At 34.7% G+C, this 25,079-nt stretch overlaps 1 protein-coding gene across 8 annotated transcripts in view; it reads right to left on the bottom strand.

Annotated features, from left to right (window-relative positions):
* CHD9 (chromodomain helicase DNA binding protein 9) overlaps positions 1 to 25,079 on the bottom strand; it is a 232,292-nt gene that overhangs the window by 138,585 nt on the left and 68,628 nt on the right. For 6 of the 8 annotated variants that reach the window (XM_023636982.2, XM_023636978.2, XM_023636977.2 and 3 more), the window contains one exon: positions 11,269 to 12,891. In XM_023636982.2, coding sequence (XP_023492750.1) covers positions 11,269 to 12,726 — 1,458 coding nt within the window. In that variant the 5' untranslated portion in view covers positions 12,727 to 12,891. Of the gene's footprint in view, positions 1 to 8,279; positions 8,338 to 11,268; positions 12,892 to 20,709; positions 20,914 to 25,079 lie in introns of those variants that run through there. The other 2 variants (XM_070262934.1, XM_070262936.1) reach the window with 2 other exon arrangements.

The following is a 25,079-nucleotide window of genomic DNA, read 5'->3' as shown; positions in this document are numbered from 1 at the left end:
GGGCCTTGGGAGACCAGAGAACAGAACTGATCTGAACCCAGACCGGCACGTGTGAGTAACAGCACCTGCCCCCCGGCAAAGCCAGTGGGCCCAGCCATCTTGCCCCAAGGCAGAGAGCTCATAACACGCGGCTCTTGACCCCCATCTAGTGGCGACAGGCTGTAACTGCAACTGAATTCTACCACCATGGGAAAAAACCGCTCCTCTACCATCCAGCAATTTATAAAAGCCCCAGACCAGAAGGAAAACAATAAAAACACAGAATTAAGTCCTGAGGACTTGGAATTAGGTAAACTAAGTGATAATGAGTTCAGAGCAGCTATAATCAAAAAACTCAATGAGCTGGAGAGAAAGATAGAGAAACAAGCCGGGTTCTGGAGTTACTTCACAAAAGAGATTGAAATCATAAAGAAGAATCAAACAGAATTACTTGAGATGAAAAACACAATGGACCAGATAAAACAGAATACGGATTCCCTGAGTGCCCATGTAGACAACATAGAGGAGAAAATTAGCATAATCGAAGATAGACAGGCTGAATGGCGTCAGACAGAGGAAGAAAGAGAACTAAGAATTAAAAAAAATGAGGAAAATCTCCAAGAGATAATGGATTCAATGAGGAGTAAGAACATAAGGATCACAGGAATTCCCGAGAGTATGGAAAAGGAAAATGGAGTAGAAAGTGTGTTTAACGAAATTATTGAAGAGAACTTCACAAATCTAGGGATCGACGGAGAAATGTGTGTAGGGGAGAGTTTTAGATCTCCTAGATTTGTCAATGTAAAAAGAGCTACCCCACGGCACATAGTAGTAAAGTTGGCAAAAAGGAAAGATAAGAAAAGAATACTCAGGGAAGAAAGAAAAAAAAGAATAACCTATAAAGGAGCCCCTATCAGACTGTCAGTGGATTTCTCTACATAAACCCTACAAGTTAGGAGAGAATGGAGTGACATATTCAAAGCTTTAAAGGATAAAAATCTTCAGCCAAGAATACTCTATCCAGCAAGAATTTCCTTCAGATATGAGGGAGAAATTAAATCTTTTCCAGACAAACAAAAGTTAAGGGAATTTGTAACTAAAAGCCCTCCATTACATGAAATCCTCAAGAAGGCTCTCATACCTGAAAAAAGAAAAAAGGAAGAAAGGGGACACATCCACAGACTAGGGAGACCGATGGATAGAACCAGAACAGGATAGCAAATATTCAATTATAGCATTAGGGTAAAGGTAAGGAAACTACCAAAACAAGGACGATCTTAGCACTCTAACTACCAATTAATAAGACGAGTTGGAATAAAAAATGAAAATAATTATTTAGGAGGGGAAGACCAAAGGGTCTAAATCAGTATTGGTTAAGTAAGTAAGAGACCACCAGAGAATAGACTATATTATACATGAGATTCTAAATACAAACTTCAAGGCAGACACTAAAATAAAGTACAGAACAGAGTCACAAATCATAAATAAGGAAAAAGCTAAGAAACCCAGCATAAGAAATTGCAGTATTAAATGGGTAGTCTAAAGCAAACAGGAAAAGAAACACAGGAAAACAAGATAATGAGCGACAGACTAACAGCACTAAGTGCACATGTATCAATAATCACTCTCAATGTGAATGGATTGAACTCTCCAATAAAAAGACACAGAGTGGCAAAATGGATTAAAGAACACGATCCAACAATTTGTTGCCTCCAGGAAACACACCTCAGCCCCAAGGACAAACACAGACTCAGGGTGAAAGGGTGGAAGACAATACTTCAAGCAACTAGCAAGGAAAAAAAGGCAGGTGTTGCAATTCTCACATCAGACCAAGTGGATTTCAAAATAAGACAGGTAAAGAGAGACACAGAGGGACAATATATAATGATCAAAGGGACACTTCATCAAGAAGAAATAACACTTATAAATATCTATGCACCCAACACAGGAGCACCAAGATTCATAAAGCAACTATTAACAGACCTAAAGGAAGATGTTAAAAACAACACAATAACAGTAGGGGACCTCAACACCCCACTCACATCAATGGACAGATCATCCAGACAGAAAATCAACAAGGAAATAGTGGAGCTAAATGAAAAACTAAAACAATTGGACTTAATAGACATATATATATCACTTCACCCTGAAAGAGCTGAATACACATTCTTCTCAAGTGCACATGGAACATTCTCTAGGATAGACCATATGTTGGGAAACAAGGCAAGCCTCTACAAATTTAAAAAAATTGAAATAATAACAAGCATCTTCTCAGATCATAGTGCTATAAGGCTAGAAATTAATTACAAGAAAAAAGCTGAGAAAGGCACAAAGATGTGGAGACTAAACAACACACTGCTGAACAAGCAATGGATCATTGAAGAAATTAAAGAAGAAATAAAAAATACCTGGAAACAAATGAAAATGATAGCATGCCATACCAACTCATATGGGTTGTATTAAGCTGTATTAAGAGGAAAATTCATCGCAATACAGGCACATCTTAACAAACAAGAAAAATCCCAAATAAGCAACCTTAAAGCACACCTAACTGAACCAGAGAAAAAAGAACAAATGAAGCCCAAAGTCAGCAGAAGGAGAGAAATAATAAAAATCAGAGCAGAAATAAATACTATTGAAACGAAAAAGGCAGTAGAAAGGATCAATGAAACAAAGAGCTGGTTTTTTGAGAAGATAAATAAAATTGACAAACCACTAGCCAGACTTACAAAGAAAAAAAGGGAGAAAGCTCAAATAAACAAAATCAGAAATGAGCGAGGAGAAATAACAACAGACTCTGCAGAAGTACAACAGATTATAAGAGAATACTACAAAAAACTATATGCCAACAGAATGGATAACCTAGAGGAAATGGATAAATTCTTGGACTCCTACAATCTCCCAAAGCTCACTCAAGAAGAGGCAGACAATTTGAACAGACCAATCACAAGGAAAGAGATGGAAACAGCAATCAAAAACATCCCAAAGAATAAAACCCCAGGACCAGATGGCTTCCCTGGGGAATTCTACCAAACTTTCAGAGAGGATTTAATACCTATCCTTTTCAAGCTATTCCAAAAAATTAGGAAAGATGGAACACTTCCTAACACATTCTATGAGGCCAACATCATGCTGATACCAAAACCTGACAAGGACATCACGAAAAAAGAGAACTACAGGCCAATATCACTGATGAACATAGATGCAAAAATTCTAAACAAAATTTTGGCAACCAGAATTCAGCAATTCATCAAAAGAATCATACATCAGGATCAGGTGGGATTCATACCAGGGACACAGGGATGGTTCAACATCCGCAAATCAATCAACGTGGTACACCACATCAACAAACTGAGGAATAAAAACCACATGATCATCTCAATAGATGCAGAGAAGGCATTTGACAAGATCCAACAGCCATTTATGATAAAAACTCTGAACAAAATGGGCATAGAAGGAAACTACCTCAACATAATAAAGGCCATATATGACAAACCCATAGCCAACATCATACTCAATGGGCAAAAACTGAATGCCATCCCCCTGAAAACAGGAATGAGACAAGGATGCCCTCTATCACCACTGTTATTTAACATAGTACTGGAGGTCCTGGCCAGAGCAATCAGGCAAGAAAAAGGAATCCAAATAGGGAGGGAAGAAGTGAAACTCTCGCTGTTTGCAGACAACATGATCTTATATATAGAAAACCCCAAAGAATCCATTGGAAAGCTGTTAGAAGTAATCAACAACTACAGCAAAGTTGCAGGGTATAAAATCAATTTGCATAAATCAGTAGCATTTCTATACTCCAGTAATGAACCAACAGAAAAAGAACTCAAGAATACAATACCATTTACAATCGCAACAAAAAGAATAAAATACCTTGGGGTATATTTAACTAAGGAAGTGAAGGACGTATATAATGAAAATTACAAGGCCTTTCTGAGAGAATTGGATGACGACATAAGGAGATGGAAAGACATTCCATGTACATGGATTGGAAGAATAAACATAGTTAAAATGTCCATTCTACCTAAAGCAATCTACAGATTCAACGCAATCCCAATCAGAATCCCAAAGACATTCTTTACAGAATTAGAACAAAGAATCCTAAAATTCATATGCGGCAACAAAAGACCCCGAATTGCTAAAGCAATCCTGAGAAAAAAGAACAAAACGGGAGGCATCACAATCCCTGACTTCAAAACATACTACAAAGCTACAGTAATCAAAACAGCATGGTACTGGTACAAAAACAGGTGCACAGATCAATGGAACAGAATTGAAAGCCCAGAAATAAAAACACACATCTATGGACAGCTTATCTTTGACAAAGGAGCTGAGGGCATACAATGGAGAAAAGAAAGTCTTTTCAACAAATGGTGCTGGGAAAACTGGAAAGCCACATGTAAAAGAATGAAAATTGACCATTCTTTTTCACCATTCACCAAAATAAACTCAAAATGGATCAAAGACCTAAAGGTGAGACCTGAAACCATAAGGCTTCTGGAAGAAAACGTAGGCAGTACACTCTTTGACATCAGTATTAAAAGAATCTTTTTGGACACCATGCCTTCTCAGAGAAGGGAAACAATAGAAAGAATAAACTAATGGGACTTCATAAGATTAAAGAGCTTCTTCAAGGCAAATGAAAACAGGATTGAAACAAAAAAACAACCCACTAACTGGGAAAAAACATTTGCAAGTCCTATATCTGACAAAGGCTTAATATCCTTAATATATAAAGAACTCTCGCAACTCAACCACAAAACATCAAACAACCCAATCAAAAAATGGGCTGGAGACATGAACAGACATTTCTCCAAAGAAGATATACTGATGGCCAATAGGCACATGAAAAGATGCTCATCATCGCTGATCATCAGGGAAATGCAAATCAAAACTACACTAAGATATCACCTTACACCCGTTAGAATGACAAAAATATCTAAAACTAATAGCAACAAATGTTGGAGAGGTTGCGGAGAAAAAGGAACCCTCATACACTGCTCGTGGGAATGCAAACTGGTGCAGCCACTATGGAAAAAAGTATGGAGATTCCTCAAAAAACTGAAAATAGAACTACCATACAATCCAGCCATCCCACTACTGGGTATTTATCCAAAGAGCTTGAAGTCAGCAATCCCAAAAGTCCTATGCACCCCAATGTTTATTGCAGCACTGTTTACAATAGCCAAGACGTGGAAGCAACCTAAGTGTCCAGCAACAGACGAATGGATAAAGAAGATGTGGTACATATATACAATGGAATACTACTCAGCTGCAAAAGAGAACAAAATCCTTCCATTTGCAATAACATGGATGGACCTTGAGAGAATTATGTTAAGTGAAATAAGCCAGCGAGAGAAGGATAATCTGTGTATGACTGTACTCATATGAGGAATTTAAAATTATGGACTAAGAACAGTTTAGTGGATACCGGGGGAGAGGTGGGGTGGGGGGTGGGCACAAAGGGTGAAGTGGTGCACCTACAACATGACTGATGACATTAATGTACAACTGAAATTTCACAAGATTGTAACCTATCAATAACTCAATTAAAAAAAAAAAGAATGAGAAAGCAAATGTGGCAAAAAATTAACAACTAGTGAGTCTATGTGAATGGTATATGGATGTTCACTGTATTATCCTCTCAACTTTTTTGTAACTTTAAACTTATTCAAAATAAAAGTTAGGAAAAATAAATGATACTATCAATAAGAAAAAAAGGTCAAAACCAAAAACTAATCCACTTTAACTGAAAAAAAGCAACTAAAAGGGAAATTCCTGTATGGAATTCCTATTTTGTGTTTTAGCTTAGAGGACTAAGAATTCTGAAACTTATTATGAGCAATACCATGCCAAATGCATAAAGATTTAAACAAATTTTGATAAATAAAGGGAAGCTACTTAATTTATTAAAATAAGAATTTTAATTATCCAAGGAGACAATATAAATATTACTTGGGTAGTTTTTTCTCCTTTTTTTGTCTAGGGCATAACGGAGTGACAAGTTTTTTAACCGTTCATATATCTGTTGCTTTTCTGACTCAGAAACTAAGTTACGCTGTTAAAAAAAACCTAGCAAAGAGCTTGGGATTCTCGGAGTTCAAAGGGTATGAGCAAAGTACAGAAGATCTCTTGCTTTAGTTTTACATGGGTTTTCCTCTCTTTTTTATAAACTTTACTTACACACAAAATTAGCTATGTTTCTGCTTAAAATAATTTTCAAATATGTAAAGTATTCCAAGAGTCTTACTTAAGTGTCAGTAATGCCTAGAGATGTAAGAATTAAAAAAAGATCTGTATAATTAAAGCCTTTGGTGCTTAATAGAATATTTTTCAACTATCTAGAAAATATGCTCATCTATAATAAATAATTCCCTGACTCTGTTGGATAGCAGAGAACGTGTCACATTTCTTTACCTTTCATTATTTGTAATTGCCACTCAGGAACTAAATAGGCAATATGAATGATATGTCCTACAATGAAACCCAAAATTACAACTATAGCATCTTAAGAGTTGAAAAGAACCTACAATTTAGTCCATTTCCCACCCACTGTAGGAACTGCTTCTGTGACACATCTGAGCCACTCCATCTCCCTCCTTTCAGTGAAAGAGCTTTATTTCAAACTTCTTCCTTATAATACATGATAATCTGCTTTTCTGCGACTTCCACTTAGTAGGCCTAATTCTGACCTTTAAAATCCTTTAAACATTTGAAGATAAATAGTAAAATTATATTATTCAAATTATTTGAAGATAATTTAACTTTAGGATATTTGTTGCTATCATCTTAAACATAATGTTATAAAAAATGTCAAAATACTTTTGGAAGCAATAGCTATTTCAGTTTACTTTTTTCTTTGTTTTGTTTTGGAGTTGCTTTTTCCTCTGCTAATGGATAAACTATTTGCCAATATAGCCAAAACATGAGATGCATGGTCTTCTCCACTTACAGGTTCTAAAGCATGTTTTTGCTTGCTTAGTAAGATAGATGTTTGAAGGCGGAGGGTGAGTAGGGAGAAATCATTTAGCATATTATTGTTATATACCACAACGTATTAACATACTAAGAAGTAAAGTGAAAGTGCTTAAGACCACATATCACGAAGTGAAATTTGGTTTGAATCCAGTCTGGTCACTGGTTGTCTCCACACTGGCTGTGTGATTTGGGGTATACTACTTAACTCCTCTGTACCTCAGTTTCCTCCGATAAGAGAACTTAAGGAAATACTATATCCAATCAAAAGGATTGTTGTGAGGGATCAATGTGTTAATTTAGGTTAAGTATTTAGAACAGTGCTTGGCAAAATAAGTGTTCTATGTATTAGTTATTATAATTTTTGCTATTATTATACACCTACTTTAAATTGAATTATTATGGTAACATATGTAAGAAAAATATAAAGATATTTTAATTACCCCAATTCAGATTTTTCCAGATCTCAATAACAGCCTTACTTGTATATGGTACTTTAGCAATCTTATAATGGCAAACTATTCAGCCATTTAAAATCATTTTTAGAAAAGCATTTAATGATATGAAAAATGTCTGCAACATATTAACTGGAAGGTTAAAAAAGCAATTTGTCAAACAGCATAAACTATATGTTCCCAACTTCGTTTCTTAAAAATGCAAGACTATGTAGGTGGACGACATGGGAGAGACAGACACTAGATCTCACTGGAAACTTAAACAACAAGGTATCACCAGCGATATCTTTTGGTAGTGATATTACAAGTAACTTGTTTTTCATCTGTTTGTTTCCTATATGATCCAATTTTTTAAGTAACCATGCATTAAATTTTTTATCAGAAAAAAAATCCAATAATTTAAAATGTGCCTTTTATACAGGCTGTTCAAACCTAAGTATTCTTTAAAGCTTATAAGTAAGTTTCTCCACCTTCAGGAAAAAAAATAAATAAATATTCAAAGTAGTAAATAAAGTAATAAATTCATCAGAATACAAAAGCCAGCAAGGAATTATGTATAATTATTTATCTCCTAAAATTCTATTTCCTGTTTTGATTGCTATTTCAGCTATCCCACATAATACTTTTCACTGCTATAGAACTTTTACATTAAACTTAATTTATAAACATTGAAAGATCATATAATGCTCCATGTTATTTCCAATTTGCAAAATCAAAAGATTCCATGTTACAAAATAGTGGAAAGTATTTGTCATAAGAGAGCCACGAAAAGTTTAAAATATTATTCTCTCAAAACTCCTTTGCTGTAAAAATCAGAGATGAAAGGAAGCTAGCATTTTCTCTACTATGTTTTGTACTTACATTTATAAACACTTGCTGTAGCTTGTCACCTTTTTTCTTTTCTCTTTTTTAAGTGGTAAAATTCTAGAGTCAATTGTATAAGAAATGTTTTCAGCAATATTCACTGTTGTTAATGACTGACACAGACTTCAGGGTACTCTAAGACATTTGAAATTATATCTACAACCACCTCACCTCAGTTGGGGAATAAGAAAAAGCAAGGCTTAGAAATATTCATTACATATCCAACATTCTCACCAAAGCTTTCTAGAATTCTAAGGAGTGCCACTCACGAATTTTCAAACAGTAGATTAAAGAATATCTTGTTTCGACTATAAAAAAATGTATCTCATTTTTTGATTTTGAGAAACCAAAAATTATGCCACTTTATTATTTTCAAATCTATCCACTTTTATACATATTTAACAATGCTAATTCAGTCTGAAATGAAATTACTACAATTAAGAGAGAGTTTAAAAAAACTAAGAAAAGAAATTTCTTTCCATAGAACCTGGGAAAACATTGTAATAATATCAGAACTCCTTATTAATATAACATTTTGGGTATGTAGTAACCATAACCGTCTAGACCATGCCAAAAATTACATAAGCAAAAAACTTATACGCTCTGCTAAAATTTGTCATAAATTACATAACGTTAAATCATTTGAATTTCACATTATTTAGGATATGTGACCTGTAATTCGGTACATATAAAACCTGTATATAATCAATAATCATAATAACAATCCCCTCCCTTTTCTACCAATCCACCTCTCTTCACCTCTATAATCAGCAACTCTCAAATATCACTCTTAACACTAAGAAATAATAGGAAACTTGAGAACAAACTTTCAATAAGTCAAAAAAGTATTCCAAATCGACTGCCAGGTCAGGTTTGAACAGGGAACAAAAAGAACAAGAAATTAGCAAAACAAAAATTCTGAAACAAAAAGTGAGTAGATGTAAATAAAGCCTTATGAATTTATCAGTGTAGAATAAGATGATTTATGAAAGGTTGCTTATGATGGGTCTGAAAAGGATTTCTCTCAGACAGTACTATCTATAAGCAAGCATTAGGGACTACTTATTTATAATTACTCTCCACTCATTTCAAATCTATAAAAGGGAGTCTTTACTTCATTTTAAAGCCAGTATAACACGTTCAGAAAAACATGAATTAAAAAAAAAATGGTGACAAGGCTTTAGAAAAATAAAATTAAGGAGTGAAGTTAATAAATTTAGGGCTTCATAACTTCACTTCATATGCTGGACAAAGTGATCAGTCAAACTGGTCAGAAATCTAGAGATGAAGTTGATAGTGGAAGTGACCCCTAGGTTCAATCAGCAGAGGCTTTTCCCAGGGTCCTTCTAACTGAGATGCCTGATCCTCTTCCAGTAGAGGGAGCAAAATCATAATATTCTATTCATGCCACAAGAAGGGGAAGGGGAGGGTTTACAAGTGCCTTTTAAATATCTTAAAATCTATCCAGACATTTCAAAAAATGTACAGAAACTACCATTTGAAACAGAACTAAAATAAACCCAATGGAAAAGATAAAGATTTTACCTTTTTCAAACACTTCAAGCCTTTGAAATGAAAAAACAGTCCCTAAATATTTAATTTCAAGAAATGTGGTATATTTCACTGTCCACCTAATCTCAGAGGTAACCAAACTATTGAAGCATTTTATGAATCCTTAATTTAACAAGATTTTGTGAAAATGATAAACTATTACATTAGATACATTTTTTATTAAAAAAGTAATACATTCATGTGACAAAAACTATAGAAAACAAAGGAAAGTAAAATATACTACCCTAAAACAATCTATTTCCTCCAGTATTTTTTCATATGCATAGTTTCACACAGCTATGAAAAAAAGTATAATCATAAAAATATTAAGTTCTTAGTATATGCTAGGCACAGTTCTAAGCACTTTTACATGTTATAACTCTTTTAATCTTTACCAAAGCCCTATTAGGTAAATCCTATTATTCCACATTTAAAGATGAGGCAAATGAGATACATAAAAATTACATAACTAGCGAAAAGTCATGCAACTAATAAGTAACAGGAGCCAAGATTCTAACCCAGGTATTCTGGTACCAGAGGCTGCACTCTGAACCACTTTACTGTGATCTTAATTTTGAATTATGCCTTTCCCCCATCATTGACATATTCTCAGTGTTAGTCTTCAAAGTCTTATAATAAATGCTTATAATAGTCCATCTAATATCAATATGATAATAAACTATGCTGTTTCTAGTTGTCCCTTACAGATACAGTAAGATAAATATCTTTGGGTGTATTACTTTTGCTGTGTTTGGATTATTGTAATAAAGTATTTTTATACTCAGATATACTACCAAATTGCTTTTCAAAATATTTGTATCAGTTAACAAAGCTACATATGTAAGTTCCAATTTCACCATAAATTTGCCAGTACTAAGCATTAACACTGAAAATTTTTTCTAAGAGGTAAAAATGAAACCAAGCTCCAAACTGAACTATTATTAAAGTTGCAAATTATTCAGAATGTTTTGTTTAGTAATTCAATTTCTTTTTTGTGAATTTCAGTTCGTACACTTTAGGTATCAACAGTGATCTTTGCTTATCAATTTATATGAGCTTTTTATAGGACCATTAACCCTGTGTCTATCATATTTGCAATAAAATGTTCCCAATCTATTATTTCCTTTTAATTATAGTTATTAGGTTTTTATTTTTGATAATATATCTTTCTTTTAAAGGCAATCGGAATCTCAAGTTACAAAAGAGCTCTTAAAACCTTACAATTTTCTAAATATAGAAATTAGTCTATTGCTTTGAGCACATCAATGAATCACTTTCAAATATATGATTGTTAAAGCAATGCAAACCTATGTCAAAATATGCATATTCACTTAATAGAATTACCGAGTTTGAGAAGTCTTTAATGTCCCAAAAATTAATTCAATAAGCAAAAGTCCACCCTACCCCAAATCACCAAAATAAAAGAGCTACATACCTGTCGCTGCAGACATAGACGATTTCTGTCATGTAAATGCTGATGATTAGAAAGTGATGAATGCCAATTCCGAGCCTGACTATGCAAGTGAGTTTGAGCCATATCAGAAGGCCGTGTTACAAGATGTGAAGTAAACTGCCGGTCAAGGTCATGATCTAAAACATGACTTGAATTATCCTGCCCAAATGTTGACTCATCAAATTGGGGAAGGAGACCTTCCTGAAGGAGGTCTTCTGGGTCAAGTCCTGTGAATGGTTCAGTTTGAGACTCCACTTGATGAAGTAAATTCTCTTCTAAAGACGAAAAGCCATTCGCTTCCACATGATCATTGAAATGGCCCATTTGAGATCCTGAGTCAACAGGATCTGGGAAGTTCATGTGCACAGGAGATAATTTTGAATTGCTGTAATTACCCTGAGGATGTGATGAATGCAACACTTGGAAATTATTTGAATTCAATGATGTATTGGGATTTAGCATATGTTGAGTGGATTCTTGCTTGATTCTCCTATGAGGTGAAAAGGAATTACTTCCAGCAAAATCAGATAATGTCTGATTTGTATGATTGGGTGCAAGAACTGCAGAGGACTGCAGAAGACTATTCGGTGATACATGATTACTGGAAAAGGAATAATGTGAAGAAAACTGCTGTGAATTACTGACAGAACAAGAAGTCATATTTGGAGAAGGTCCATTAAAATTTCCTTCTTGATGACTGCTACACTTGAGGAAGTGCACTGAAGGATTTGACGTTTGAGAAAACTGCTGCATCGAAAGAGATTGTTGTGAAGTAGATGCACTAGTAATTTGTGTTGGATGGCTAACACTGACTCTGTGTGGACCGGAAACATTAACATCCATAAAATTTTTAGACTGATTAAGAGAATTTTGCCCTGGGTTAAGATTATTTCTGTTTTGTTGTGAGCGTAGTGAACTACACTGTGTTTGTTGTTCATTGGCCTGAAATAAGGCAAAGTCATGGTGTGCCACAAAGCTTTTATTTTGATGCATAGAGTGAGAATGTCCTTGTTGGTGAAAAGGAGATCCATTTCGACTTGAAATGCTAGTAGCTGTCTGATGGCCCCACATTGGACTGCCATCTGCTACATCTGGAAACAAACCATTGGGTTGGTTTTGGGGGTGGATCGGAGAACAATTAAACTGAGAGTGTGGAGATAACACATGTTCAGCTGGGCTACCAAAAGACTGATTGACTTGGTGAAATTTCATTGAATCAAACTGATTTAACTGCTCATAATCAGTCATCTTCTGATGTGTTGGAGTACCTTGAACATGGTTCAGTGAGTCTATGTGCAAAGGTTCAAATTCTGCACCCAAGTTCAGTTCATCAACTAGTGAAACCGGTCCTGGTTGTACAAATGCATCATCTGACAAACCTTCTAAGGTCTCACCAAAAAGATTGGCTTCATCAAAAAAGTCCATCATTGGATCCGTCATCTTGAAAAATTCAGTAACAATCTGGGTTGTTCACTCCAAATCGAGTATATTCAGCTTCTCTGTAGTAAATATTACTGGATCATTTCTAAAGGTCATCAACTAATCTGAAACAGGTCAACGTTCATTATTGCTCTTGATAATGACATCTCATAAAGTGCCAGAATCCTAGGAAAATAAGAACAAAAACAAAGTTTAATAATGAGTATTCATTAAAGTTCTACAAGGTTTATATATGATTTAAAAACAAAACTTCAGTGTACAGTATTTTTTGGTAGAATAATTCATTGTAAATAGTTCATTAATATTCCCTGAAGGAAAAAAAGCCTCCTGCAGGGGACATAAATATACACATTTAAAAGTAATAATGCATATTACTTCATTTTGAAATTCATATATTATGACAACAGATTGTAAAGTAAACTTGAGAATGGTATGTCAGACTCTCCTATACCATGAAATGGCCATTGCCTCCCAGCAGCTCTAGCATGTATAAAATACATACGTACTACACTTCAAAGTTATGTCTTGTTAAGATAGCTGACATCAGATTCTCTCAGATTAGTAAGTGTTTTGTGGTCTTTTGCTCTAGACCTTATGATCTGATAAATCTACTATTTCATTGGGTATACGTGGAATTGAATCAAGATGAGCAAGTGGATTAAGTCATGATAAACTGGCCCAAAATGAGATAAAATTTGGCCATCTGGTGGCCAATAGTCACATGAAAAGATGTTCCACATTACTAATCTTCATGGAAATACAAATCAAACCTACAATGAGATATCACCTTACATCTTTTAGAATGGTTACAATTACCAAGAAAAAAGATAACAAATGTTGGAGAGGATGTTGAGAAAAGGGAACCCTCATCCACTGCTGGTGGGAATGCAAACTGGTGCAGCCACTGTGGAAAACAGTAAGGAGATTTCTCAAAAAATTAAAAACAGAAATACCATCTGACCCAGCTATCCCACTACTGGGTATTTATCCAAAGAACTTGAAATCAACAATTCAAAGAGACCTATGCATCCCTATGTTCATTGCTGCATTATTCACAATAGCCAAGACACGGAAGCAATCCAAGTGTCCATCAACTGATGACTGGATAAAGATGTGGTATATATATATATATATACACAATGGAATACTACTCAGCCATAAAAAAAGACAAAATCATCCCATTTGCAATGACATGGATGGACCCTGAGGATATTATGTTAAGCAAAATAAGGCAGACAGAGAAAGACAAACACCATATGATTTCACTCATATGTGGAAGATAAAAAAATACATGGACAAAGAGAACAGATTAATGTTCAGAGGGGAAGGGGGTTGTGGAGTGGAAGTAAGGGGTAAAGGGGCACAAATATATGGTGACTGACAAATAATGTATGACTGAAATCTCACAATGTTATAAACTATTATGACTTCAATTAAAAAAAAAAACTTAGCCATCTGGGAGCCAGGCCTGATGGTCTAGTGGTTAAAGTTCACTGCACTCTGCTTTGGTGGCCTGGGTTTGGTTCCCAAATGTGCAACCACACCATTCATCTGTCAGTAGCCATGCTGTGGCAGTGGCTCACATAGAAGAACTAGAAGGACTTACAACTAGAATATACAACTAACTACTAGGACTCTGGGGAAGGAAAAAAAAAGAGAGAGGAAGATTGGCAATAGATGTTAGCTCAGGGCGAATCTTTCCCAGCTAAAAAAAAAAAAATAGGGATTAAAAAAAAAGTCTGCTATCTGGTCAGTTGACAGACAACACAGACCATGTGATACATTGGTGATGTCCCCAAATATTGCTACCCTAGTCCTCTTGCTCATCTGCCATGTCAAATCAGCTTTCCTGACAGCCAACTGACTTAGATATCTGTGTAGCAAAAGCAACCACTTTCCTATTAAGTTATATTCATTATTCTGTCCCTAAGTGCCCCCCATTAAATCATTTGGAATATACAGAATGCTTATTATATTTATTAAACTGTGTAAATAAACATGTACTGACAATCAAGCTGAGGCAAAAACAAACAGTAACTTGAGCTAAGCAATAGTCTTATGATAGTCTCAAGAGAAAAAAATGATCATATATATGTATACGTATATATACACACACAGATATACACTATTTGTGTATAGAAAGGATCTAATAGGTTACTTGCTAATATGAAATAGCTGGCCAATTTTCTTCTGGGCTTGTATCATTCCAAACATTTTTAACAAAGGTAATTTATGGTTCTGCCCCCACTGTCTTGCATAGAGAATCACAAATGGAAGTTCTTACTCCTTTACATAATAGTTTATTCAAAAATTAGCAAAGGCCTAAGAAACTTTCCTGGAACTTCTATTTTGGGAGGTCCATTTCAGGAAATGTAAATTTCCTAAACAAAATGTCTGCTCACTATTTAAATGTAGAAATACTTTCAAAAAATTCTGAGAAATAAAAACTACCAAAATCTGTATTAATTTTACCTAGAAAGTGACTTATCAATCACAATGGTAACTAAGTGCTTTAATAAATATATTATTTTAGAAAAAGTAAAATATGGAAAAAAATTATTTTTCCAGATTTTATAATTGTTTGAGACTGAGCAAACAGAGGGCTATGTGGTCCAAACTGAACAAAGCGTAAGCCAAAAAATAAGGTAGGTTAAATCACTTCTCTGGAACATATCCTATATTTAACTTCAGACTCTCGACTGGGGAACAATCTACAATTGACAAAATACTCACTTAATTTCCTCTTTAAGACCTATTGCTTTAATTCATTCTAGTAAATGCCTGTACCATTTTCCAACTTTATAAAAACATCACATCAGTCTAACTGCAACTTAAGCAAGTATTTATCGACTATCCATTACATCCAAAGCAACTCTGTAGAAACTACAAAAGTCCCTGCCCTCAGAAGTTCAGAATCTAAACAGGGGAGGAGGCAGATAATGGCCTAAGAAAAGCACATCATATACTGAATAAAATATGGTAAACATGGCTTAAGACGCACAAGTTCATCTGGAAGGTCATGTATAAAGAGAAGACAGCATACTTGGCAAGTTATTCAGGAAAAGCTTCTTGGAACAGTTAGCCTTTGAGGGGGGTCTTATAAATGAACTGGAAGGGGAGGCCATGCAAAGAATTTAGGAATAAAGAAATGACAGCAAGGAAGTACGAATATATAGGGAACATTATGACCACTGCAGAGGGTATACAAAGGGAGAAAAGTGGAAAATAAAGGCAGAAATATAACTGGAGCACTGCTGTAGAGGACCTTATCAATCAAGTACACTAAAATAATATATTCAGGGGACAGAATTCTTCTAAGGTTGAGACAAGTATTTAGAATCAAAATCAAATTGCTTCTCTATCTTCATTTCTACATTTATCTGATGCCAATCACATGATGATCACATAACATGGATTCAAATATCAATAGGAGAGAATCTCTATCTTTAAAAAATTTATAATCTAGAGAAGAAAACACAAATAGTGTGATGTATGTCTTAGCAGAGATGTATACAAAGCACTATATTATGGTAGCACAGATTAGATAGCCATTAATTATGTCCAGAAAAAATCAGGAAAGGCAGAGATTAGGTAACATTTGAACTGGGCCCTAAGAGTAAAAATAAGGTAACTGAATATAAACTTAATTCAGTGGTAAATTTACTTTCCTCAATGTCAAATAATTGCTTTTTCTCCAAGACATTTCTATATTCTCTAAATAGGTCTCTCAATACTTTTCTACTAAACAAATTACAGTAGTCCCCTCTTATCTGTAGGGGATACGTTCCAAGACCCCCAGAGGATGCCTAAAACTGCAGACAGTACCAAACCCTGTATATACTATGTTTTTTCCTAAACATACATACCTATGATAAAGTTTAATTTATAAGTTGGACACAGTAAGAGATTAACAACAATAATTAACAATAAAATAGAACAATTATAACAATATACTGTAATAAAAGTTACCAGAGATCTCAGGAACCTCAGCATACGATTTCTTTTCTTTTCTTTTCTTATAAAGTCAAGAACTTTTACCTTTTTACTTAAAAGAAGCACTTTACGGCATACCAAATTGCCAGCATCACTACTCTTGTGCTTTGGAGCCATTATTATGGTAAAATAAAGTTTACGTGAACACAAGCACTGGGATACCTTGACGACTGATCTGATAACTGAGACAGGTACTAAGTGACTAATGGGCAGGCAGTATATACAGAGTGGATAAGCTGGACAAAGGGATGATTCACGTCTGGGTGGGACAGAGCTCACAGCATGAGATTTCATCACACTACTCAGAATGGTGCACAGTTTAAAACTTATAAACTGTTTATCTGGAATTTTTCATTTAATATTTTTGGATGGAGGTGGATTGAGGTTGACCACAGGTAAGTGAAATAGCAGAAAGGGAAACAGCAGAAAGCAAAACTGCAGATGAGGGGGGACTACTGCAGTCTTCTCAGTAAGTTCTACACAGTAATAGTTTTGTCCCATGTAACATGATGACAATCATCCTTACCAAATTATTCAGTTCTCTATTAGCCGTCTCTTCAACACTTCTATACAGTATTAAATTTGTGCTACATTAATTTTTACATTGTTTATGAGCTACTCACAGCTATTTGAAATTCATACTTGGAGAAAATTTGGCTTAGAATTCACCTCCTATAGAAGACCTCTCCTGACTCAACTTTCTGTCTAGTAACCTGTGCACACCACAAATAACATTGCATTGTAATAACATATTACATTATACATAACATATGTATAACATACACTAGACTGAATACTCTTGGAAAAGAGAAACACCTTTATCATCTTTGTATCCTGAGCATGTTGCCTAGCATAGTAGGCATGTAATAAGTTTTTGCTAAATCAATGAATGACTGCATAGGTATTAGAAAGAACATGATACTTAAATTAAAAAACAAAAAACAAAAAACTAGACCTGAGCCCTGGCTCTACCACCTTCTAGCTGTATGACCTTGAGATCACATACTTTTGTTTTCATCTATAAAAAACAAAATAACAGCACAAACTTTCTAACTACAGTCTTGTTTGCCTCAAAGGTGAATTACCAAGTGCTAAATAAAATTAAAATACTGTCTCTTCCGGTAAGCTGTAACCCCCATTAGGGTAGGAAACAGGTCTTTTACAATCCCCTCACTCTCTTACACTGTACATAAAACTTGCAAGAGCCAGAGGGAACACTAAAGAAATGCCCAGAAGTGAGGCAGGACATGGCATTTCAGAAACCACTCAATAACATAGCATGGCCAGAGAATACTACTAGCCAGATTAGAGATGTAGAGAGGCAAGCAGAGGTCAGATATTCAGGGCTTTTATTAGCCATGTTAAGAAATCTGGACTTTATCCTAGAGCCAATAGGGAGCTATTTCACTGATTAAAATTTCTTCTCTGGCTTAACACTTAACTAACGTTTTTACTGTGGTGAAATTATCATCACTGGTAGCTATTAACATTTGAAATTATTTTTAGATAGCAAATAGCAGCTCTTCCAATGACAGTGACCAAAACACTCATGCTGTACTCAGAAACATTTTTTCACATAAAGTGATAATGATAGGGGATATTAGTCATTTTAAAGAATATCCTTACTTGGAAAAATTAAAAGCTGGCAAACTTGAGTTCACCATTTCTTAGTTAAAAAAAATTGGTCTGTGGACTTCTAGAAACAACTCCTCTTAAGGCATTCAAACTACAATTGAATAACTGTTAAAAAGTTCTTTAATCAAGTCATTTTCCTCCAGCCTTCCTAGGCATCCACTTTCAGACTGTTTAAAATAAACCTTCAACTATTGGCCCCAAATTACTCATTTCCCTGGGGTTCCCACAGAGCTTCTAAGTACACGATTGGTAGATAGTAGAGAATTTGACTAGATTTACTAGCTTAATGCTAGTAAATTTAAGTGACAATATACTAGTACTAATAAATAAATTTTCCAGTAGTGTACCGCAGAATTTTTCTAGTCTCAGCCTGGCTGGTTCAGTATTTACTATCAGACTTAAATGAAGGTACAGAAAGATTGCTAACAGGTGGTTTTAAGTTGGAAGGTAGAATTAATTACAATAGTTAACAGAATCAAGATACAAAAGAATCTCAAGAGAATGGAGCTATAGATCAAATCTAACAATTTGTAACTATGGGGTACTGTTTCCAGTGCAGATACCCAACTGTACAAGTACATTCAGGTTGGAAATTGTATAGAGGCCAAGCAGGTGACATAAATGAGTGAAGCTAGCTAGGAGAGAACTATGGCTAGCTAAAAAGTACAAAGGGGCAGCTACTAGTTAGCTTCAGTTCATTGTTGCTTCTAATTTTTAAAGAGCTAGTAATCCATCCAGATGTCTTTGGGAAATTTCCTGATTTTTAAATGCTGAAAACTAATTCAAATTCTTTATCTACAATGCTCTTGGCTAGAAAACTCAATATCATAATATATGAACTCTACATATACTAATTTCTGAAATTAATGCAGTCTCAATAAAAATTCCAGTATTTTTTTTCAAAGGTAGACATGGTCTAAATAGACAAAAAGCAAAATCAGGAAAAGATCTGAAAGAAACAAACAACCAGGGAGAACTAACCCTACCAAATATTAAAGCATAATAAAATCTTATCAAAACACTGTGGTATTAGCACATGAGAAGTTACACAGATACAATAGAAAGTAATTTAGTATCTCAAATTGGGGGGAATTGAACTATAAAATAAACAGGACAACTGGGTGGCCATTTGAAACAAAGAAAGTTAGATCCATATCTTGTTCTCAAACCAAGACAAATTGTAAACAAATAAAAGATATTAAATGTCAGAAATGAAAAGCCATGAAAGTATTGGAAGAAAACCTGGATGGGGCAATCCTGAGAAAAAATCCTGGACTGCAAAATATACTACAAAACTATAGCAATCAAAACAGTATGGTACTGGCACAAAAACAGACACACAGATCAATGGAACAGAATCGAAAGTCCAGAAATAAAACCACACATCTACAGCCAGTTAATCTTTGACAAAGGAACCGAGAACATACAATGAAGAAAGAAAAGTCTCTTCAATAAATGATGCTGGGAAAACTGGACAGCTACATGCAAAAGAATGAAAGTAGACCATTATCTTGCACCATACACAAAAATTTAACTCAAAATGTATTAAAGACTTGAATCTAAGACCTGAAACCATAAAACTCCCAGAAGAAAACATAGGCAGTACACTCTTTGACACTGATCTCAGCAGTACCTTTTCAAATACCATGTCTACCCAGGCAAGGGAAACAAAAGAAAAAATTAACAAATTAGACATCAGACTAAAGAGCTTCTGCAAGGCAAAGGAAACCACGAACAAAACAAAAAGATAATCCATCAGCTGGGAGAAAATATTTGTAAGTCATATGTCCAACAAGGAGTTAATTTCCCAAATATATACAGAACTCATACAACTCAACAACAAAAAAACCTGATCAAAAAATGGGCAGAGAATACGAACAGACATTTCTCCAAAGAACACTTACAGATGGCCAACAAACACATGACAAGATGTTCAACATCAGTCATTATTAGGGAAATGCAAATCAAAACTACAAGATACTACCTTACACCTGTCAGAATGGCTATAATTACCAAGACAAAAAATAACAAATGTTGCAGAGGATGTGGAGAAAAGGGAACCCTCATACACTGCTGGTGGGAACACAAACTGGTGCAGCCACTATGGAACATACAGTATGGAGATTTCTCAAAAAATTAAAAATAGAAATACCATACGATCCAGCTATGCCATTACTGAGTATTTATCGAAAGATCTTGAAATCAACAATTCAAAGAGTACTTTAGTTTCTACTCATGGAACAAAATTCAGATGTCGTTAAAGATCCATTAATAGATTACATAAATTAAATAACTTTATGGAAAGATTCATAAATTAGATTATTAAAAGAAAAATAGCCAACTGAGAATTATCACCTGCAACTCACTCACTGATGAAGTGCTCATTTCTTAATACATCAAGATTTCCTGGGTCCGGCCCCACGGCCAAGTGATTAAGTTCAGGTGCTCCACTTCGGCAGGCCGGGGTTCACTGGCTCTGATCCTGGGTGCAGACCTAGCACCACTCATCAAGCCATGCTGAGGTGGCATCCCACATAGCAAAACTAGAAGGACCTACAACTAGAATATACAATTATGTACAGGGGGGCTTTGGGGAGAAGAAGAAGAAAAAAACGATTTCCTATAAAGCAATAAGAAAAATACTAATAACCTAATAGAAAAATGGGTGAAGGATACAAACAGTCAGTTCATATTCTCCTTCAAAATAAGAGAATGTAAATTAGAACCACACTCATGTACCGTTTTTCACCTGTCAGACTGAGAGAGATTCCAAAGTTTGACAACACATTTTGGTAAAGCTGTGGAAAAAACACTCTTATATACGGCAGGTGGAAGTCTAAAATGATAAAACCTCTAAAGAGAGAAATGTGCCAATATCCAGAAATATTTCAAGTGCACACCCTTTGAGCAAATTCCCTTCTAAAAATTTATTCTACAAATATGTTCATATATGAGTGAAATGGCAGATGCAGGGGTATTTATTAATTGAAGCATTATTTGCTCCAGCAAAAGACTGAATATAGCCTAGATGTCTAGACATCAATAGGATGCTGGTTAAACAAAATGTCATATCCACTTACGCTGGTCGCACCAAATCCAGGTATTATATTCAATCTTGAGTGTCTCACTTAAAGCAAAATATGGACAAAATGGGACATATTCACAGGACAGCAACCAGACTGGTGAAGTTATTTGAAACCACGCTTCTCAAAGTTTCTCCCCTCAGTTGTCTTCTCTTCTCACTCTAGAAAATATTTTCTCTAGATAAGCTCATTCTCTATCTTCTATATACTGACAATTGTTAAATTTTATGTCCAGCACCATCTTCCCAGATGCCTCCTGAACTTTTCCATAGGTATAAACTCAACAGATCCAAAACAAAACTAATTATCTTTCTTCTAAAATGTATCTTTCTCCTACATGCTTTATTTGGCTAATGGCATGGTAAAACTGACCTTCCTGCCTAAAGTATTTCCCCACTTTAATCTATCATGCATACTGTGATCAGAGTGAGTTTTGTAAAACACAGATTTGATCATGTCACTTACCAATAGAAACCTTTTGATAGTTCTCTAATGCTGACCATATAAATATCCAACTTGGAATACAAACCCTGCAAATTTGTCTCATCTCCAGTACCAGCCCCCCATCTCTCCACATCATCTACAACCTAATTGCACCAACCTTCTTGTTATCTTTCTAATATGTCCTATTGCTCATTTTCCATGCCATTACTCACGCTATCTGTAGGACCCCAAAGGCAGATCTACAATGATAGGGACTAGAAAACTATAGGGAAAATTACTTTGGCTCAATATAAGAAAGAAATTTGAAATAGTCAGAGCTATCCAAACAGAAAGACAATGAGTTCCTTGTTACTAAAGTTACATATTCAAATTTAAAACAGGCTAACCAAGACCTCAATAGAGATACTGTAAAGAAGAGTCCAGCAGCATATTGGTGACTGACTGGATAACACTTTAAGTCCCTTCTGATCTTGATATTTTATGAATTCTGGCATTTGAAAATACTTGGTTTTAACGCAGCACCCCAAAGTTACTTATTAGTGGGTTTCAACAAGCTTTGTAGTTATATAGATCAATCTAATCTATATCTTTAATTGATCTAAGAATTCCACAGTGTCTTCCTCAAAACTGAAGATGATATTAAATTACATGAAATTGCAAAAAAATTTAGGAATACGTCAAAATAATCCTAATAAACTGAGGCGAAAATCACCCTATAAAAAAAATAAGATGAAATGAATACTAGGAAGGTTAAGTTCAAGCTTATAAAAACCTAGGTACTACAGCTGTCACTTCAATTACAGAATGGAAAATTGTTCACTAGGCAAAAATTAGACAGGAAAAAAACCCCAAAATAATAGCTAAGCACAATCTAAACATGCACCCTCAACATAGCTTTAGGAGAGCAAATGTAGTAAAGCTATCAGAAAGAATATACTGTTTTATAATGATAAGATTACACTGTATTATATATTATGTGCCAGAAAATACTCCTGTTATATCAGTTAGATGATTACTAAGGTTTTCATGTAAGCAAAAATGAAAAGGTTATGATAGAAAAAATGGGCAACATCATTGAAATTAAAAATTTTTGCACTTCAAAGGACACCATCAAGAAAGTGAAAAGACAACCATGGGAAAAATGGGAGAATGAGATAAATGAGGTGACAATGGGAGAAAAATTTTGCAAATCGTATATCTGATAAGGGACTTGTATCTAGAATATATAAAAAATTCCTAAAAGTTAATAGTAGACAAATAACCCAATTAAAAAGTGGGCAAAGGATCTAACTAACATTTGTCCAAGGAAGATATACAAATGGCCAATAAGCACATGAAAAGATGCTCAACATCATTAGTCATCAAGGAAATGCAAATCAAAACCATAATGAGATACCACTTCACACCCACTAGGATAAGGGGGAAAAAACCAAAACAAAACAGAAAATAACAAGTGTTAGTGAGAATGTAGAGAAGCTGAAACTCTCATACACTGCTGCTGGGAATGCACACTTTGAAAAACAATCTGGTAGTTCCTCAAATGGTTAAACCTAGAATTACTATACGATCCAGCAACTCCACTCCTAGGTATATACCCAAAGGAATTGAAAGCAGGGGCTCAAACAGATATTTACAAACCAATGTTCACTGCAGCATTAATCACAATTGCCAAAAAGAGGAAACAACCTAAATGTCCAACAACTGATGAATGGGTAAAAAAAATGTGGTACATCAATCTAATGGAATATTATTTGGCACTAAAAAGAAATCAAGTACTGATACATGCTGAAAACGCAGATGAACTTTGAGAACATGCCAAGTGAAAAAAGCCAGTCACAAAGGACTACATATCATATGATTCCATTTATAAAAAATGTCAAGAACAGGCAGATCTAGAGAGACACAAAGGAGATCAGTGGCTGCCAAGGAGTGATGAGACTGATGAGTGTTGGATAGTTATGCGGGTTCTTTTTGGGATAATAAAAATATTCTAAAGTTACTTGTGGTGATAGATATACAACTCTGTGAATATACTGAAAGCCACTGAATTATACACTTTGGGTGAATTATGTAGTATCTGAATTATATCTCAATAAAGCTATTTTACAAAGAAAAAAATTTAAGGGTAAAATTGTTTTGAGTCCTTTAATTTTCTGTTATATCTCTTAAATAAGGATGAAGATTATAGTGGTCAATTAAAATCTGATTCTCTTCAATGTAATTACCAACTAATTTTACTTGGAACTATTTGCAAGGTACATTTTTCTGAGAAAAAATAAAGCAAGTGAATTTACTTTGAAAGATTTGACCAAGTTACAATGGAAGTCTGTTAGACATCTCAAATAAAGTATTTTATCTGTCCAATGCAACTCTGAAACTATGACAGTGTTAAAGTAAGCAAGTAATGATAATTGGGAAACTACACTTTTGTGAAATTTAAAATGAATAAGAACTCTAGAGTAAACATATTTTTTAAATGACTCAAGAAAAAATGCCTTTGAAAGTAAGCTATCATGATCCTTTTAAAACTTCAATGAAAAAGGGAAACTAAAATGATCCTTACTGACTCTGTCACAAATGATAAACGCTAGGGGAGGTGTACTCTCACCCACAAAGTTCCTCATTATTACAGACCTAAAGAAAATAAAAAGCAAAGAATTAGCAAAAAACCCTTGCCTAATCCTATACACTTAATATAATGATTGTTACAATAAATATTAAAATGCTTTCCACTCAAACACAACACGTTATTTTTATTATCATTAATAACAGTGATATTATTGAGGAAGACTGCTTTAGAATGTCACATGACAACTCAGAAAATATTAGTGAAAATCAGAATGTGAAATTTAGGATACTTAGAATTTTAATTTTTTTTAAAAGGTAGGAAGTCCAGAGACTTTTGAGTAATAAATATTAATTGAAAGGGAATAAATATTAAATTAGTATGGATTCCATATTGCTCCTCAATTATTTTTTGTGTGTGAGGAAGACTGGCCCTCAGCTAACATCCATTGACAGCCTTCCTCTTTTTGCTTGAGGAAGATGGTCCTGAGCCAACATCTGTGCCAATCTTCCTCCATTTTGTATGTGGGGCACCACCAGAGCATAGATTGATGAACGGTGTGTAGGTCCACACTTGGGATCTGAAACCGCAAACCCTGGACCGCCGAAGTGCAGCACACGAACTTAACCACT

This window comes from Equus caballus, chromosome 3, assembly GCF_041296265.1.
Source record: "Equus caballus isolate H_3958 breed thoroughbred chromosome 3, TB-T2T, whole genome shotgun sequence".
NCBI classification, from domain to species: Eukaryota; Metazoa; Chordata; class Mammalia; order Perissodactyla; family Equidae; genus Equus; species Equus caballus.
The sequence above is the reverse complement of the archived record's forward strand: the minus strand, read 5'-3'. Positions and strand labels throughout refer to the sequence as shown.